This window comes from Anoplophora glabripennis, unplaced genomic scaffold, assembly GCF_000390285.2.
Source record: "Anoplophora glabripennis isolate ALB-LARVAE unplaced genomic scaffold, Agla_2.0 scaffold375, whole genome shotgun sequence".
Lineage (NCBI taxonomy): Eukaryota > Metazoa > Arthropoda > Insecta > Coleoptera > Cerambycidae > Anoplophora > Anoplophora glabripennis.
The window spans coordinates 192297-211899 of record NW_019416498.1 but is presented as its reverse complement, the minus strand read 5'-3'; the positions used below and the strand labels follow the sequence as shown (position 1 = coordinate 211899).

Sequence of the window (19603 nt, the reverse complement as noted above, 5' to 3'; positions counted from 1 at the left end):
CAAAACAGAAGGGGGTGCTATCTCCATAAATATTGCATTCTTTAAAAAAAGAAAAATACTGACTCGAGTAGTAAATAATTGTAAACAACAATCTGAAAAAATTCGTTAAAATAATACAGTTATAAAGGCTATACTGTATACTCTGCATCGGACCGTGACCGTAATTGACCATTCCGATACTGTTTTTAAGAATATCATATTTATAACTGTATTATTTTAACATATTTTTTCAAATTGTTGTTTACAGTTATTTGCTACCTGTCAGTTTTTTTTTAAAGAATGCCATATTTACGGAGATAGCACTCCCTTATGTTTCACTTAAAAATAAAAAAAAGAAGACCTTTTGAGACAGATGACCTTTACAGTATTAAAGACAATAGTTCGACTTATCGTTAGTAAAAATTGGATTTTTATTATCAGTTAACAAAAAAAATTACGACGAGTTAAAGTGAGAGGTACCAATAATTTTATATGCAGAAAACACGGTAAAAATATACATACTAAATCGTCCCCTTAACGTTTATGAATAAATGTTTTTGCTTTTGCATTTGTTTGAAAACATTATACGCCTGGATTAGGCTTTCGCGATACAGTTAATACCGTGACCCCAATCCTATTCATTAACCGCAACGAGCCTTTCGAATTCGGCTAAGCTAAGCCGCTGATTACGCCGAACAAGATGCACTACAGAGCAGAGCGACCCCAATTTACTCGGCGAAGTCAGAGTAGACTTCTTTGCATTGTCTCGTTATTGCTTTAATAAAATTAATGTTGTTCCTTTGCCTAAAGGCGGTATTGTGTTCGGGGAAAGAAATCCCTTTGTCAGCTTTGTATCTCTAATAATAACGCCGAATTAACTTAATTAATTACAGCCTTTGTGCAATAATCCACCGAATTGTTTAAGGTAATGCGAGGTTAATGATACGCGTATACAGGGGGTGTTGTTGCCTTGTAACGCGTCGATATTTTCGAATGTCACAGTAGTGAAACTTACTTAGAGCTTTCTCTGCAAACAACAGGGTGTCTTTTCCTAACTTCGCTTGTAGCTTTAAATAACGTTTCTCTTGAAAGATTCTCACAAACATGTCGAATCTATTGCTTTGAATGCTCGAAACTTCTCGTGGGTGTCTTATATACTTGATTTTTTAATGTTCCCCATAAAAAATAGTCTAGGGGCGTTAAATCTGGAGACTTTGAAGCCCATTCTACAGGCCCATTAATTCCAATTCCGAAAGTATTTTGTAAGTATCTGCAACTCTTTTAGCTTTATGTGGAAGAGCACCATCGTGTTGCNATAAATGTTTTTGCTTTTGCATTTGTTTGAAAACATTATACGCCTGGATTAGGCTTTCGCGATACAGTTAATACCGTGACCCCAATCCTATTCATTAACCGCAACGAGCCTTTCGAATTCGGCTAAGCTAAGCCGCTGATTACGCCGAACAAGATGCACTACAGAGCAGAGCGACCCCAATTTACTCGGCGAAGTCAGAGTAGACTTCTTTGCATTGTCTCGTTATTGCTTTAATAAAATTAATGTTGTTCCTTTGCCTAAAGGCGGTATTGTGTTCGGGGAAAGAAATCCCTTTGTCAGCTTTGTATCTCTAATAATAACGCCGAATTAACTTAATTAATTACCGCCTTTGTGCAATAATCCACCGAATTGTTTAAGGTAATGCGAGGTTAATGATACGCGTATACAGGGGGTGTTGTTGTAACACCCTTGTAACACGTCGACATTTTCGAATGTCACAGTAGTGAAACTTACTTAGAGCTTTCTCTGCAAAGATGATAGGTACAGGGTGTCCCAAAGTTCGCAAAAAAATATAAAATTTATTCTAAGCATTTATCCAATCTTTTCCTAACTTCGCTTGTAGCTTTAAACAACGTTTCTCTTGAAAGATTCTCACAAATATGTCGAATCTTTTGCTTTAAATGCTCGAAACTTCTCGTAGGTGTCTTATATACTTGACTGTTTAATGTTCCCCATAAAAAATAGTGTAGGGGCGTTAAATCTGGAGACTTTGAAGCCCATTCTAGAGGCCCATTAATTCCAATTCGGAAAGTATTTTTTAAATAGTCTGTAACTCTTTTAGCTTTATTTGAAGGAGCACCATCGTGTTGCAACTAGCTATTCAACCTGAGCTGCAGCGGCATATATTCAAGCAGTGCTGGAAGCTCCTCTAGCAAAAACTGTAAATAACTCTTAGCGTTCAATACATTTTCTTAAAAGTATGAGCCAATTAAATGCATTCCAATAATGCCACACCAAACTTTTATTTTATAATGGCCTTGATTTTGAATGTCGATCTTCAGTGTCCCAGTAATGTTCGTTTCTTTTATTTGGCTTGCCATTACTTATAAAAACAACTCTCATCGGTCCAAAGAATGTGTTGTAAAAGTTTATTATCTATTTCCAAATTAACCATTATTTGGACTACACAATTAAGTCTTTTTCAGCATGTATATCAGATAAGTGCTCCAAGTTATTTAGCCTATAGTCATGGTAACCATTCGAGCTCAAAATTCTTTGCACAGAGCTTCTTTTTAAATTTAATGCCTGTCGTATAGAATTTTCTAGGATTTTCCTCAAAATATTGTAATATCCTAGCTAAGGTAATATCGTTACACACTGATTTTGAAATTCCTTTCCCTTTTCTTGATAAAAATTCACTTTCGTTAGCACGCAAAATTCGTTCTAATCTGGTAAATATTTTTGGGTTAACAGCTTGACGCTCTGGATATCTCTCATGATATAAGTTAGCAGGCTCTTCTGGTATTTTTCTGACATTCACCATGAATTAAAATCATGCCAACTTTTTCATTGTTTGTGAACATTTTTTAATTTTTAGCAACCACTTACTAGTTTGTTTATCATGCAAGAAATAGTGTTTGACAGAAACTAATATGTAAACAGACTTGTGACAGCAGTTTCAGCCATTATTTTCACGGCAATGTTTATTAAATCATGACTAATTCCAATACAATAGGATACATTTTTGTATAATGTTTGTTATTGTAACTTTTTAAGGAGAAGAGATGGAGAAAAAAATTTCTGCTCAAAAAATGTTAAAAAAAACAGATAATTGTATTATCATAAAAAATGGGTATGTTCGTGGAAGTAAAGTTGATGATGTAATTTTATTTATTTTCCGAATTTAAAAAAATGTTTTTTAAGTATAAAATGGACCTTAGCGAATCCCGATTCACACCATCTAAACAGATTTTTACTGTCGCTTTTCGTTTGTTATGGGCCCGAGATACGAACTTTGGGACACCCTGTACATACGTTGTTTTGTTGTGTCTATAGTCCATCAAATGTTTGATAATCGTGTGCGTAATTCTTTCGTTCAATAGTTTTNTCTTATATACTTGACTGTTTAATGTTCTCCATAAAAAATAGTCTAGGGGCGTTAAGTCTGGAGATTTTAAAGCCCATTCTACAGGCCCATTAATTCCAATTCCGAAAGTATTTTGTAAGTATCTGCAACTCTTTTAGCTTTATGTGGAAGAGCACCATCGTGTTGCAACCAGATATTCAACCTGAGCTGCAGCGGCACATGCTCAAGCAGTGCTGAAAGCTCGTCTTGCAAAAACTGTAAATAGCTAATAGCGTTCAATACATTTTCATAAAAGTATGGGCCAATTAAATGCATTCCAATAATGCCACACCAAACATTAGCCTATACTATACCATTGGAGCTCAAAATTATTTGCGCAGAGCTTCTTTTTAAATTTAATGCAAAAGTGGCGTATAGAATTTCTGGGATTTTCCTCAAAATATTTTGAAATTCCTTTCCTTTTTCTTGATGAAAATTCACGTTCGTTAGCACGCAAAAATCGTTCTAATCTGGCAAATATTTTTGGGTTAACAGCTTGACGCTCTGGATATCTCTCATGATATTGATTTGATTTATCATGCAAGAAATAGCGTTTGACAGAAACTAATATGTAAACAGACTTGTGACAACAGTTTCAGCCATTTTTTCTCACATTAAATCATGACTAATTCCAATACAATAGGAAACATTTTTGTATAATGTTTGTTATTGTAACTTTTTAAGGAGAAGAGATGGAGAAAAAAATTTCTGCACAAAAAATGTTCATAAAAAATAAATAATTATTGTATTATCATAAAAAATGGGTATGTTCGTGGAAGTAAAGTTGATGATGTAATTTTATTTATTTTTCGAATATAAAAAAAGATGTTTTTCAAGTGCAAAACGGACCTTAGCGAGTCCCAATTCACACCATTTAAACAAATTTTTACTGTCGTTTTTCGTTTGTCTGTTATGGGTCCCAGACGTGTACTTTGGGACACCCTGTACATACGTTGTTTTGTTGTGTCTATAGTCCATCAAATGTTTGATAATCGTGTGCGTAATTCTTTCGTTCAATAGTTTTGCAGCAGCACCTGCTTGATCATTGTAAGTTAAATGCCACAATATATATGTATATAGTGTGTCCCACCTAAGATTGGCCGTTTCATAATTTCTTATGAATCGCTTTGGAAGAAATATTGTTAAACTTGCTTCTATTTTTATTGTTCATCCCGTTAAAATATTTTCAATTATGCAGGGTGTTGGGTTAAGCCTGAGCGCTAACCAAATTTAGTTTTTTAAATGGAACACCCTGTATATTATGTCATTCCTTGTTAAATTTCAGACTGACTTTATATACCATACCTTAGGTCAAGGACGCTTCATTCCCGAGTTATTCAACTTATTTCGAAAATTTTCTCGATTGGATCATTGTCTTTAACATGAAATATCTTCTAAGCTACTGATGATACGGATTCATGGTTTTCCTCATTCAATTCAGCGTAAAATTCTTTATCATTTGCGTTATGGAAAGGAAATTATTTTTACAAAACGCAGATTGTGCAGCACCTTAAACTTCAAAATATTCAAACTCGTGTAACTCATTTTTTTTCAAATGTAACTATGGTAGGAATGCAACGTAATAAGTAATTGCCTGACAAGGGATCCAGTGCAATACCGTTTTAAGGGGTTTAGAAATTGAATAATTTCTTTATGCATTATGAAGGGATGAATGGTTCAGTTTACGTCTAGCATCAATGTTCCTACTAAAATCCCTTTATTCTCATAAACTATTTATTTTAAATGTAATTTATTATAAATCCAATTTGTTTTTTAAATTCCATATATGTATTACATTTTACTTCTGTACGCGCCACTGTTGTTTACTTTGGAGGCGGTCTCTGATTTACGACCAAGCTCGCGAGTTTAGTATTTGACGTATAACCGACCCCTTCGTACACTCGATACACCTGGGCGACTACAGCTACTACTAGAACACAGTGCGTATGCAGCGGTAGGTATTTCATATTTTACATTCAATTTCGTTTTAAATATGAAATAGTTCATCTTATGCCTCCTAAAAATGATGACACGATTTTCCTTTGATGAAAGACCGATAATTTTTGGCTCTACTTTGCATCGAATACGATCCTACTATTTTTTTTTTTTTTTTCATAACATTGAACCCAGATTTAAATTCCCTTTGGACTGATATAACATTGTTGGTACTTATCTCCATCAGTTCTTGAGAAATTCCAATTTGTTTGAATTTCTTCCAAAATCGAGAAACAACCCACACATCACATGACGTCCCTGGGATATCCTCATTTAGTCCTATATATATNGCGATTCACGCCATCTAAACAGATTTTTACTGTCGCTTTTCGTTTGTTATGGGCCCGAGATACGAACTTTGGGACACCCTGTACATACGTTGTTTTGTTGTGTCTATAGTCCATCAAATGTTTGATAATCGTGTGCGTAATTCTTTCGTTCAATAGTTTTGCAGCAGCACCTGCTTGATCATTGTAAGTTAAATGCCACAATATATATGTATATAGTGTGTCCCACCTAAGATTGGCCGTTTCATAATTTCTTATGAATCGCTTTGGAAGAAATATTGTTAAACTTGCTTCTATTTTTATTGTTCATCCCGTTAAAATATTTTCAATTATGCAGGGTGTTGGGTTAAGCCTGAGCGCTAACCAAATTTAGTTTTTTAAATGGAACACCCTGTATATTATGTCATTCCTTGTTAAATTTCAGACTGACTTTATATACCATACCTTAGGTCAAGGACGCTTCATTCCCGAGTTATTCAACTTATTTCGAAAATTTTCTCGATTGGATCATTGTCTTTAACATGAAATATCTTCTAAGCTACTGATGATACGGATTCATGGTTTTCCTCATTCAATTCAGCGTAAAATTCTTTATCATTTGCGTTATGGAAAGGAAATTATTTTTACAAAACGCAGATTGTGCAGCACCTTAAACTTCAAAATATTCAAACTCGTGTAACTCATTTTTTTTCAAATGTAACTATGGTAGGAATGCAACGTAATAAGTAATTGCCTGACAAGGGATCCAGTGCAATACCGTTTTAAGGGGTTTAGAAATTGAATAATTTCTTTATGCATTATGAAGGGATGAATGGTTCAGTTTACGTCTAGCATCAATGTTCCTACTAAAATCCCTTTATTCTCATAAACTATTTATTTTAAATGTAATTTATTATAAATCCAATTTGTTTTTTAAATTCCATATATGTATTACATTTTACTTCTGTACGCGCCACTGTTGTTTACTTTGGAGGCGGTCTCTGATTTACGACCAAGCTCGCGAGTTTAGTATTTGACGTATAACCGACCCCTTCGTACACTCGATACACCTGGGCGACTACAGCTACTACTAGAACACAGTGCGTATGCAGCGGTAGGTATTTCATATTTTACATTCAATTTCGTTTTAAATATGAAATAGTTCATCTTATGCCTCCTAAAAATGATGACACGATTTTCCTTTGATGAAAGACCGATAATTTTTTGCTATACTTTGCATCGAATACGATCCTACTATTTTTTTTTTCTTAACATTGAACCCAGATTTAAATTCCCTTTGGACTGATATAACATTGTTGGTACTTATCTCCATCAGTTCTTGAGAAATTCCAATTTGTTTGAATTTCTTCCAAAATCGAGAAATAACCCACACATCACATGACGTCCCTGGGATATCCTCATTTAGTCCTATATATATCCTAATCGGGGATCTCAGTCCTCAGGATATCCTCATGATATTTAAATAAGACAAGTAGATCCTATCAATATCCCAGTTGGGGATATCCCAGGTAAATCCAGACAGGATGTCCTGGAAATATCCTATGAAGATATTAAAAGCCGAACAATCTCCAATTTTGGGATATCCTAGGCAAATTCTGGAGTGATCCATCCTGGGATGGTTCTTGGCTTGGCACAGTGCATGGTGCATGCGCAGTATGACATATTGACGTATGACCCGTATCTCGCCATTTTATGTTTTCTTTGTTTTATAAGTGTGTGACTCAATGACGTTTTTACTAATTTGAAAAGTGGAAAGTGAAATTTAAAGCTTGTTAAAATAGTTAAGTGACGTGCATCAACCACCTGCTGGTAGAAGTATTTAAAATACCTTTGGTATTAAGGTATTAATATCGTAGAATAAACATATAGGTTAGAATCGTATATAGTATTAACTAATTTTGTTCTTACTGTTTGTATCATGCAATAATTATATAATGCCTAAAGAACGCATTAAAAAAACATGTTTTCAAATATTTTTTATATAGAGCCTAATACCATTCAAAAATTAGAATAGTTTTTATCACTATTTGTAATAGATGTGTATAAGTGGTATCACCAAATCTACATAATATGTTCAAATCTATAATTTTTAGTTTTGAATGTGTTGTATATAGGTGTTCTGACAAAGGATTGTATCCCATAAATTTAATTAATTTATTATAGTTCTCTGTCTGTAATATTTGTACCAACATTGTGAGTTATAAGGATTACATTATAAATCGTAGGCAGAATTACGTATTATCTATTAGAATATTAGAATTAAATTTAATATCAACAGATTATAATCCATAGTTCATGAAATTAGAATAGTCTCGTTAAATGTATTTAATGAAAATTTTTGTTTTGTCACTCGTCTACAATGTAAATGTATTATTAACATACTTTTTCTACAAATTTACAGCTGGAATTTCACAAGCACATTGCACAAAAAATTGCCCAGAAAAAGATAATGGGGAGGGCATTAAAACATGTCGCGGCATGCAAATGAGAGACTATAAAAAGAGACCAGATCAACAGCACATAAGGAATAGTTATACATATAATACAAATAATAACTTAGTTGTGTATATAACTTTGTTTATATTCTGTAATAAAAAAGTTGGTTATATGTATCATAGAAAGAGTTGAATATATATATATAAGTACATGTGAAATTTGCTTTTTAAGTTTATATTTATAATGTGCAATGAATAAAAAAATTCAGTTCAATTTTATTTTTTTATTCAAGAACTCAGTTTAAAAATAAGTGCTATTAAAGTTTATATTTTATTCTCATGAAGTACTTTAGGTCTTATTTGTTCCAGTTTAAAAAAATGCCTCAAACCAGTTTTATGAATAATATGAACCGTTGATGTGTATATCTAAATAATTTGGAGATGTTTCTGAAAACTTGTATGTAGTCTTGTCTGTAGTAGTTGTTGTCTTAAACAGAAAAATATCTGCCAGTGGCTATGTTACAGAATTTTCTCGTCAGATTTTAGTAAGTGGGTGAGTAAAATGTTTAAAAAATACATACATGTATCAACGATGGAATACTTCTTGCAGAAAAATGTTAAAATGTCTTTAAATCTCATGAAAAGAGAATTTTAAAACTGCCCTTCACGTATTTATGACGAATCTAATCAACATATCCAAAATATTGTATTGTTAATTTTTATTCCAGTGGTATTCAAAGAAATCAAATCTCGTGTTACATATTATAACCGAATAGATAAATGATCAGATTTCCCTTTTCATTTTTTAGTGTCAATATTTTTTTGAATAAAAAATATTAGATGGAGTGGAAATGGCAAGCAAATGTTTTGGAAATTAGGTACCTACGTATTTGATCTATAGAATTATTTAATACCACCCTGTAATTTTTTTTTATTAGCCCCATAAGTACTAAAAATGTGCTGTACATAGCCCAGCTAATCTCCTGAGGACATCAACAGTAAAGCCTACGTTGTCCTCATTTGATCCACTGATAACCTGATAATAGCCCCGGCTGATGTCCTGAGGACATCAACAGTAAAGCCTAGGTTGTCCTCATTTGATCCACTGATAACCTGACAATGTCCTTTATATAGCCAGACGGATGTCCTCAGGACGTCAAAAGCAAATCCCAGGCGGTTCCATTGGATATCCCTGGTACATCCTGAGGTGATCGTGTACCTGTCCGAGGATATCCTATATATCCTGAAAAGTTATCCTCAGTACATCCTACGAATGTCACTGTGCTGTGTGGGAAGCCTTCTTTAAAAAACAAAATAGACACTAACCGCACTCTTATAAAATTAGTTATTGAAGTATTTAGTGAAACGTATGCAAAAAAAGTTAAAAATAAACCTTAATTAATTTCCTAAATACAGCAAGAATTTTTTCCCATTATTAATATGATTATTCCATTAGTCAAATTAATTCCTGCTTTTTGAGTACTTCTGTTAAATCTAAAACCAGACCAACTCTTAAATACGACATTTTCAGCTTCTAAAACCTCAACCAACCTAGTATTTGCAAAAAAGTTCCTACGATTTTGTCTAATTAATATCAGAGTTTCCACTTCCGGATAATGATGATTAACTGATGATGAGGGGCTTTGTTCTATAACAACATCAACATCAAGCCCGAAGTTAGCACTCCTAGAGCAAACTGCCGTTTTTAAGCATCGGATATGAAATAACAAATTTCCACGGAGCAGAGTTGATTTTAATGAACTTCATAGCAGCACGGAGTTATAAAAGCACTGATATGTGGCTAATGAAACGGAATGAAAGGGGGTGAAAATTCAACCGTCCCGAGTCCACGCTGCAGAAGGGTTGAAATTTGTTCTGCAAGCAACCGAATTGATGCATTGCCTCTCTCCGGGAAAGTTTGTGTGTTTATATCTTGAGTTGTAACAATACTATCGAGGGGGAATGGAAGTTTCACAAGTCGAACAATGGTTCTCTAAATTTTGAAATTCTGTTTTCTCTCCGAAGTTTTTTATTGTGCGCTTCATTTCCTTGATGAGTTTAAAGTTTTAACTGAGAAGTTTTATACACCCCGGGAGGTTATAATTTTATGCTGTGCAGTGATTTATGCTCAAGGAAAGAATGTTAGTAGCGTAAAGTTAATTTTGATACTTTCTATATCATCAAATAGGAAGAAATATTTAAATAACATCCTAAATATCAGTATTGGAATCAACGCCACTTTTTTATCATATTTTTTTTGCGTTTGGATCGGAAATTTGAAAAACTCGAATTTATAATGTTTGGAAAAAGGAATTTTTGGGAAAACAATACTCGTTCGTTGACTTTTAAGCGGATTGGTTTTAATTTTAACGATATAATGTAAATAATTTAAAATTAAACAAAGTAATAACACGTTTCAGGCGAGAAATGAAGAAGTGGATCTAGTGTCTATTTTTACATTAATTTTAAATAAATTCTAAAGTGCTATTAACAGATTCCTGTATATATCAGTACCATAGATGTGTACACAATTAGTTTTAGTAACAATTAGATAACGCTAGTGCTAGTACATATGGGGCATTCCACGTTAATCCAGTACTGCTACCAAAATTTGAAGCGACGTAAAAATACGTATGGGAGTTCATTTTATAGCTTAAACTATGAACTACAAAATGCCGTGTGCGCCTTTGCAAAAATCAAAATGGCGACATGAATATGTCGGCCATAAACCCAAAAAATTTTTATCAATCAGCCAGATCAGTGCTACTACCAAAATTTTAAGCGACAAAAAATTCGTATAAGGTCTTATTTTAAAATTTGATCTCAGGACTACAAAAATTCGTGCGCCTTTGCAAAAATTAAGATGGCAGCATCAATATGGCGGCCATAAACCCAAAAATTGATGATAAATGACCAAGAATTTCAATCTCAGAGTTTAAACGACTTACAAACAGTATCCGGAATGATTTATCAAAAGCTTGGTATAAAACATTTCATATCACAAAATGGCGGATCCAAGATGGCGAACTTTTAACTAAACCCTGATGTAAATGCCTTTAAAAATTCATTTGGAAATGCATTGGCAGTGATTAAAACCACTTATATCAAATCTGATCTGATGGAATCTAAATCTCAAAATGGCGGACCCAAGATGGCGGATTAAAGATTAAAACTCAAAATAATGCAAAAGTTACCAACTTTCCTGAGATAGGTGGTGTTTCCAATGGTCTTTGGAAACTTACCACCTATCTCTTGCAAACTTGTTGAAAAATTCGCCAACTATTCTGAATTGGACCGTTGAATGAGTGATAAAAAAAGATGTTACAGATTTTCACTTAAAGTATTAATCTAAAAAATAATGTCGATCGTAGATCACAACATTACTCAGGACAACAATTAGTATTTTAAACATTTCTAATTTAAACTAATGCTATTATGTCTGCTATTGTTTGATTTTAATTTCGTAATGCAATCAGATACTCCTGAAAACGATCATTCCAAAATCTAACTAAAATTTAATGAGTACCATAAGTCCGGTAGTTTCATTTCAGATTTACCTACATTAAGCGATCTTAAAAACGAATCCGTCAATTCCTTTTAAAACGAATCCAAGATCTGAAAGGTATTTAATGAGGATTTCTATCATATTTCCGCCATCTTGTTATGTCATCTTACATCGATTATTCTGGGACTGAATTGTGTCATGCTAGATTTGTAATAAACAATCTTAAAAAAAACCGTAAAACCGTTTTCAATAATATCCGATGTTTTTAAAGGCAATTGATGCGAATTCCGTTAATAAATCTGCCATATTGGATACGCCATTTTATAATTTTGAATCTATCATAACCTATTTTTTAGCATACTATCTTGAAATATCTAGTTAATCTATTTTCAGAGCGATCCGGTATACCGAAGAATAGTTGATGCGCGTTTTAGCCTTTAGTCCGCCATCTTGGGTTCACCATTTTGAGACTTAGATTCCATCAGACCAGATTTGAGATAAGTGGCCTTGATAATCACTGCCTATTAATTTCCAAGCGGTATTTTTAAAGGCATTTACATCGGGGTTTTGCCAAAAGTTCGCCATCTTCTATCCGCCATTTTGTGATTTAAAATGTTTTATATCAGGTTCTTGATCAATAATTCCGGTTACTGTTTTAAGTCGTTTAAACTCTGAGATTGAAATTCTTGATCATTTATCAACAATTTTTGGGTTTATGGCTGCCATATTGATGCCGCCATCTTAATTTTTTTGTCGCTTCAAATTTTGATGGCAGTACCGATGCTGTTAAAATTGTGAACATTTTTTTAGTTTTTGGCCGCCATATTCATGAACTTAAAGGCCATTTCAAATAAAGTTATCCAGGACTACTTCGCGAAATGGAAACACCGCTGGAGAAAATGTATGAGGGAGTACTTTGAAGGAGACAAGGAGTAATAGTGTAATATTAATAATAGTTTAAAAAAAATAAAGTTCGGTTATTTTCTGAACAGACCTCGTAGCTCCACATTTTCAACTGGTTGTTCAGTATGTTCATATAAACTTATTCGGAATCAAATACATAAGCTTGTACATTACTGTCTATCAAAATTTTATGCTATTTTTTAATTTTACGCCGCGTTAATAAAAACGTATTACAAATTCAAATATTTTTATAGGCAGGACTTGACGTTCTCCCTTGCTTTATATAAAAACAATGTAAATATTTAATGTTTACATGTTAGCCAGCAATACAGCAACAGCTGTATTACGATAGGCACTTCGTCTGCTTTATGAATATTTATACAAAAATCTCGAATCATACTCACTCCCAGCTTTGATGTTCAAATTTTACAAAGCTCATACAAAGCAGCAAAAAGTTTGCTAAAGAGTAGATAGGTATAAACTGGTATTACTCTTCAGAAAAAAAGAGAATATGTACTTTTTTAATTAAAAAAATGCTGAAGTAATGTGAAATCATTTTTTCACAATTAAAAATAAGTATAGGTATGTTTCTTTGATCTCAAATTTACATATTCAGAGTTGTTTATAGATTTTAGGGCATTGTGAACATTTTTTTCAACACTTTGTTTTACTTTTATGCTGAAATATAACTTTTTGTGGATTTCCCTTTCGCTTGTACAAATGCTATTCAAATTTAAGTACTTTATACATATTATAATCGTCCTGCTGAAAAAGCGAGGGGAAGCCTACATCAAAATGTTGCAGTCGTGTAGGGTCGTGTATCTCGAGAAATCGAAGTGATTTACGGACTATTTTATCAATAACATGGTCCTAATTTCAAATTCCGTTTTCTGAAATATGAACACGGCCTTCTATGTAATTCTCTTGAGACTGAATATGGTATTGTGGATATCTAACAAGATTGAAACGTAAGTTACTGACAGTTCTTAATAAAGTTACTTTATTCGGGTATATACCTAGCTTTCTTAAATGACTCAAGCCACGTGACCAGTAATTTTGTAATGAAATAGTAATTAAATTTCGGTAAAATTAAAATTATTAAAACAACAAGTAACAAATTGGTAGGCACATATTATACTGATTTTTTTTTCATCTTTTGGTAGTAATTTGTCGTAGGTATAAAAAAAAACATGTTTCGTGTTTCAGCCAAACAGTAATAGTAATTTCTGTAATTTGGTTCCCTTTCTATAACAATGAGTTTCATCAACGTTTGTACAGCGCCAGCGCCCAGATTGTATATACAGTAACACAAGCGCCATCTTGTTGCTTCTATATGATCTTTTGCCATTTTAACATCAATCAGACACGTGACATTATTAGAGATCTATTGAATAGTTATTTTTGTATCTAGAACGCGAAATAGTACATTTCGCAGTATTAATGGGACACCCTGTATATAGCAATTTATTTTATATTTGAAATCGTTTAAACCGTGTTTGAATCAAGGCCTAATAAACAATAAGAATTAGTTGTTTGAAAAAGTAGTGTCAGAATTATATATTGTAATTCATGTTCTAAGAGTGTTTAATTCAAAATGAGCTCGGAAAGTGAAGACGAACATTTACCAGTGGAAGTATTGGAAGCACCACACTCCTGTTTCACAATTAATCCCCAAAAAATCGTCGAGACAGTACGAGATTGCCTACAACGAATTCAAAGGGTGTTTACTTACTTACTTACTTTACTTAAACAATTACAGCATCAGCTTCATTGAACACCTACAACTAACAGCTGCGACAACTGACAGCACTGGATCTGGCATAAATTTAACTCACTGCAATATCGCTACTTTCAATTTACATGTAGTGCAAAATAAATTGCAATCATCCTGTTTAAGATAGTTACTGTTTTGTATTGTAGATTTTTGCTAGAAAAGATCATTCAAATCTATCGAGTTAATTAATTTTGGACGTTTCAGGTCATTTTAATACTTGCTGTTTGTGGCGCTTTGAGGACAGATGAGCTACTAAAGAGAACGATCGATGATATAAAAGGCAAAGATTTGTAGTATAACAACCTTAGGTTCGACAAAAAATAAGTAAACGTCATTGTGGCCAAAAACATGTGATCGTCATAAGGAATCCCTACGTTGTGTGTATTTATTTTTTATTGACCGGAAGGCGCTGGCTACTAACTTTGTAGAGGGGATGTATGGTTTAATTATATAAAACAAAAGCAGAGTAAATACACCTAACCTTTATTTACATACAATTCAAATTAAACATGTGACAAATAGGAAGAACAACAAAAACATTAACAACCATTAAACATAAAATGAGAGTGCCAGGCTCACCTAGAGCTCCTGTGGGGAAAGAGCAAGGCAGAGAAACCCACGATCGTTGCTCTTACCACCCAAATATAAATACAAAAACAACCACTAACCAAAGGCATAAATTAAGAACCTTTGCTAATGATAAATAAGTCCTGTCTTATTTAATGTGTCACTAAATGTCATCTGTTAACCCCATATTAGTCATACACACTTCCAAGTAAAACTGGAGAGATTTGGTGTTAGTTAGCCGGCAGAGCCGGAAGGTACTGAGGTCCCATAATACGGGAGGCTACTCAGCTAAAGTTGAGATTTCGGAAGATCCTTCATAACACTGGAGTCTCATACGGGAGGCAATCGAGCTTAATCCAGATTCGTTCCGCACGGGCGAAAATATTAGTAACTCCAACAAGGCTCGTATCATCCGGAAACTTATACAAAGCACTGCTTTAGACGTTCTTTCGCCACCCTGTCAACCGATGCAGGGGCCGATATTACCACGATTAAACGAAATGGGGGGTGGCGTTCCAAAACGGCAGCGAAGACACATATGTATAGAAGATTCTATACAAAATAAAAATTCAGTCGCAAATAAATTGTTGCAATCTTCAGCAGAGCCTACGGAACATACCAATAATACAGCGTGCATAGTAAACTTAAACAATTACAGCATCAGCTTCATTGAACACCTACAACTAACAGCTGCGATAACTGACAGCACTGATCTGGCATAAATTTAACTCACTGCAATATCGCCACTTTCAATTTACATGTAGTGCAAAATAAATTGCAATCATCCTGTTTAAGATAGTTACTGTTTTGTATTGGAATGTTATATTACTTAAAATGTATATTGTCTAATTAATAAAATCATAAATAAGTTTCGAAAAAATGACAAATTACATATTTTGACATTTGTTTCATGTTCTAGAACGAAAAACATTTTGGCGTTCTAGAACATAAAAGTATTTTGCAGCTAAGTGACAAAAAAGACTCACTTTGTCAACTGAAAATTTAATGAAAATGTCGACAGTTTATGACAGTTTACGAAAAATAATATTTTTATCAACAAAAAGTAATTTTGAGTAAGCAGAAAGTAGTTATGATGACTTTTATAGCCTTTACGCATGTGACGTCGTCTCTAATTATTTTCAATTACTTGTTATCAATCAGATCACTTCTGTACACTAACCTTAGCGAAGGCGACCGCCGGGAAAGTGTCCCAGGCCAGCTCGTGGTCCTCGCCGCGCTTTCCGAGGCGTTGCCCTCGCAGGATGCGCGCCGCCGTCGCCGTGGCCACCCCCATGCCGTCGCCCACGAACAGCACTACGTTCTTGGCGTGCGGTCGTCGATCTGTGGCGTATTGCAGCCGTCGCCGCAGGGCGATGCGGGCCTGCTCGTACCAATATTCCTGATCTGCAACAAACATGGCGTTTAGGGACGACAAAAAAGTGTTAGGGCGGGGATTTTTAACCTGTACTCATATACACTTGGGGAGTGATTGATTCAACGTCATTTTTTACATAAATAAAACGTGTTGAATCACGATTTTAATCAAATTGTATATATTTTATATTTTTTATTTCTAACAAATAATTCCTATGTATATTTCTTTGTGAAATGAATACTGATGAAGTCATTTAACGATTTATTCAACTATATCGACAGCTTATTTTATATTTGAAATAATAATTAATTAAAAATTGTTCGATTTTTCGGCTGAAATGGAAGACATATTTTTTCAACAGGAATTAGATACATTTATCCAATACCCAAAATATTCAGTAGCGTCGAAACTCGGCGGTTTTTAGAGAAGGCATCTCCCTGCATCTCCGCCACTGGCTGAGAGATTTTGTATAACAATTTTTGCCTGCGATTACATAAGTTATTATTCTAAATTTTATCAATCTACTATCAAACATTTGCGAATAGTTCTACGTTCATTTAGACATTTTTTCTTCTCCGTGTAATTTGTGATTCACGTTTTGCATTTACTCTTTAAGTGCCAAATTATTGAAGAGAAAATGTAATATTCTGTACCAAATTTGTATCCTATTTGCGAGACTTTACGAGAGTTTCCATATACAAGGGCATGTGACACTTCGTGACATTAAATTCTTGCTTATCTAGATTAATCGATGTGTAAGTGGGAGCAGAACATGTGCCAAGAATTTGATGAAGAACCTTAGGAATTCGTGCTCTAGTTACTGGTTTAAATACCAGAGCGACCTAGGAATTTTTAGTTTAAACCTCGAGCACACGATAATATCCAAATTTCACGCCGTCTTTACAGTAACAAATGTTAAACAATACTACTAAAAACGTGTATTAGTTAATTTAAGAAATAGGAATGGGATTAAATAAGAATTAATACGAATAAATAAATGTCGATTACAAGGAAAATTCTCAAGATTTCTAACTAGAATTATTTGGGTTTTAATATAAATATTTCATTCATATTTCTCTTGCAAAAAAAACCATTTTTTCGACGTCTATTCTAGAATTTTGAGATCAGAATCTTCAACTAAGTTAAAAATCAGGCTGTACATGGGGTATAGATCTAAACTAATTATACAGTAATTGCAAAACTGAGGATAAAGTTAAGAAGTTTTAAGGCCAGCAAAATATTGTTAATTTCACATATTGTTATTTGCTCATGTTTTTAATTTCATAACTTGTTATTTGAGCTGAATAAAGGTATACCTTTTAGGTAAATGTATTTGAGTAGCGTTATTTGGTGTGGAGCTCTTATTTCATAATCATTTAAAAGCAGTGAATCTTGTTTTATGCGTACAATATAATAAAACATGATAATGTAAGCATATAATTTCAAAAACATTTATTTGCTCATAAAGTAATTTTGAGGGATACTTTACCATAATATTTTGCCCGCGCCTATACAGGGTGTCCCATTTTAATGTCCCACCCCAAATATCTCGAAACCCGAGCAGAATGAGGAAAAATGTTTTAGACAAAAGTTATAGGGTTCGAAGGGAGACATACGATGGTGACCTTGAAAATGACCTTGAAGTCGATTTTCAAGGTTAAACGAGGGTCAACTTCGATTTTTAAAATGGAAACCCCTATTTTTTATTGCAGGATCGTATTCTACGGATAAAAATACAAATTTTTTGCAGGAAACTTTTTTTTCGAAAATGCATTTTTTTCAGTTAATGAATGAATCCCAGCCAGAATCCATCTGACACTTCAAACAACATGACGAACGAAATTCGTGAAAACTCGGAAAAAAATGCATTTTTGAAAATTAAGTTCCCTGCAAAAAGTTTGTATTTTTTTCCGTAGAATACGATCCTGCAATAAAAAATAGGGGTTTCCATTTGAAAAATCGTCACATACACAGGAAGATGTTGGTGAATATGCATATTTAGCAATATAAAACTATATGTTGTGTGATTATTGCTTTGACGGTAAAACCAAGAATAAAATGAGAAATTTTCAGGAAAGAACTTCTATGAATTTTTTACTAACTTATTTTAAGAGGTCGAATCAGTTTTGGGTAAAATCTCACTAATACTAAACTAAAATAAGTGGTACAGTCAAAGAGTTCTCCGCATTGATAAATGATCAGTCAAAAACGCAACCCTTTTTACACCCAGCCAAGCCAAATGGATTGCAAATCAAGGGGAACTCTCTCGGTGCGGTGCACCCAACACGTGCTTTTATCGCATATCTAACCGCATCCCAATCGCATCCGAAAACACGTTGCAATCCCATCTTAAGCAAGCGAGTGATTTAGATGGCAATTCCGCTGACGTTTCATTCCGGAGATTTGAAGTGAACAAGATTTATGCAACACTCTGGGGGCCGCTGCATCGGTTGTTTCATTAACGGTATACTCGCAACTTGATAAAACCAATTACCAGGAGTGTTAGAGGATTCGTTTAATTCCGTACATGGCAGGATTTCGCGCCCTGTTCCAGGTGAGAAAGATCTTCAGTTCGATTTACTTCGAGCGGATAGAAGTGGGGCGTTTATTTACTTAGCGCATCCTTCTTTGCCTGGAATTTGACAAACTACTGAAGTCTATGAATAAATCAACTTGTTATGAGTATTTCACGCTTTTTTTCGGAACTCGCAGCATCAGTATGAGAATAGATTCCTTTTTAATGTTCCAATTATGGTAAAAAATCAGTCAAATACTTACATGACAATAGTAGTAGGTTTGTTATTTGTTTATGAAAGAATTAAAACGTATTAAATTCAATATGAAAACAAAAAAGTCCTTGTTTATACACGCGACATAACTCTTAGAACCTTGATTTTTAATAATAACATGAATAAACTCGGTACAAGTTAAAAAAATATATTTAGCGAGATATTCAAAGGTGTACCTTTAAGCGGGAGTCAGTTTTTAAGAATATTAGTACGTATTCCCCTGAATACAAAACTGAATTTCTACACCAGGAAAATTAGCGAAAATAAAAGAGAAACTCGAAAAAAGTCCTATCCGCAATATTATTGTAAAATTGTCTAAAGGAACATAATACATGCCATCTCTCATCGCGTGAGTCAAAAACTTTTATTAGCTAACTTTTCTATTTAAACAAATAAGTGAGGAAAACAGTTTTTTCACTTTGCAGGGAAAACCATCAAATTTAGCAAAAAGTGTCTCGCAGACAGCTTATAGGGAGTAAAATTATCTACAAAATGAGACTTGTTAAATTAAAATCGGTTAATAAACAAAAAAAGTTATTGCAAAAAAACAAGAAAAGTGCCCATTTTTAATTTGTTTATAAACTATCGCATTT

The 19603-nt window shown here is 33.6% G+C and overlaps 1 protein-coding gene across 1 annotated transcript in view; it reads right to left on the bottom strand.

The window, feature by feature from the left end:
• LOC108909108 (alkaline phosphatase-like) overlaps positions 1 to 19603 on the bottom strand; it is a 316537-nt gene that overhangs the window by 183546 nt on the left and 113388 nt on the right. The window contains exon 3 of the mRNA XM_018713342.2: positions 16027 to 16250. Within this exon, the coding sequence (XP_018568858.1) occupies positions 16027 to 16250 (224 nt within the window). The remainder of the gene's footprint in view (positions 1 to 16026; positions 16251 to 19603) is intronic.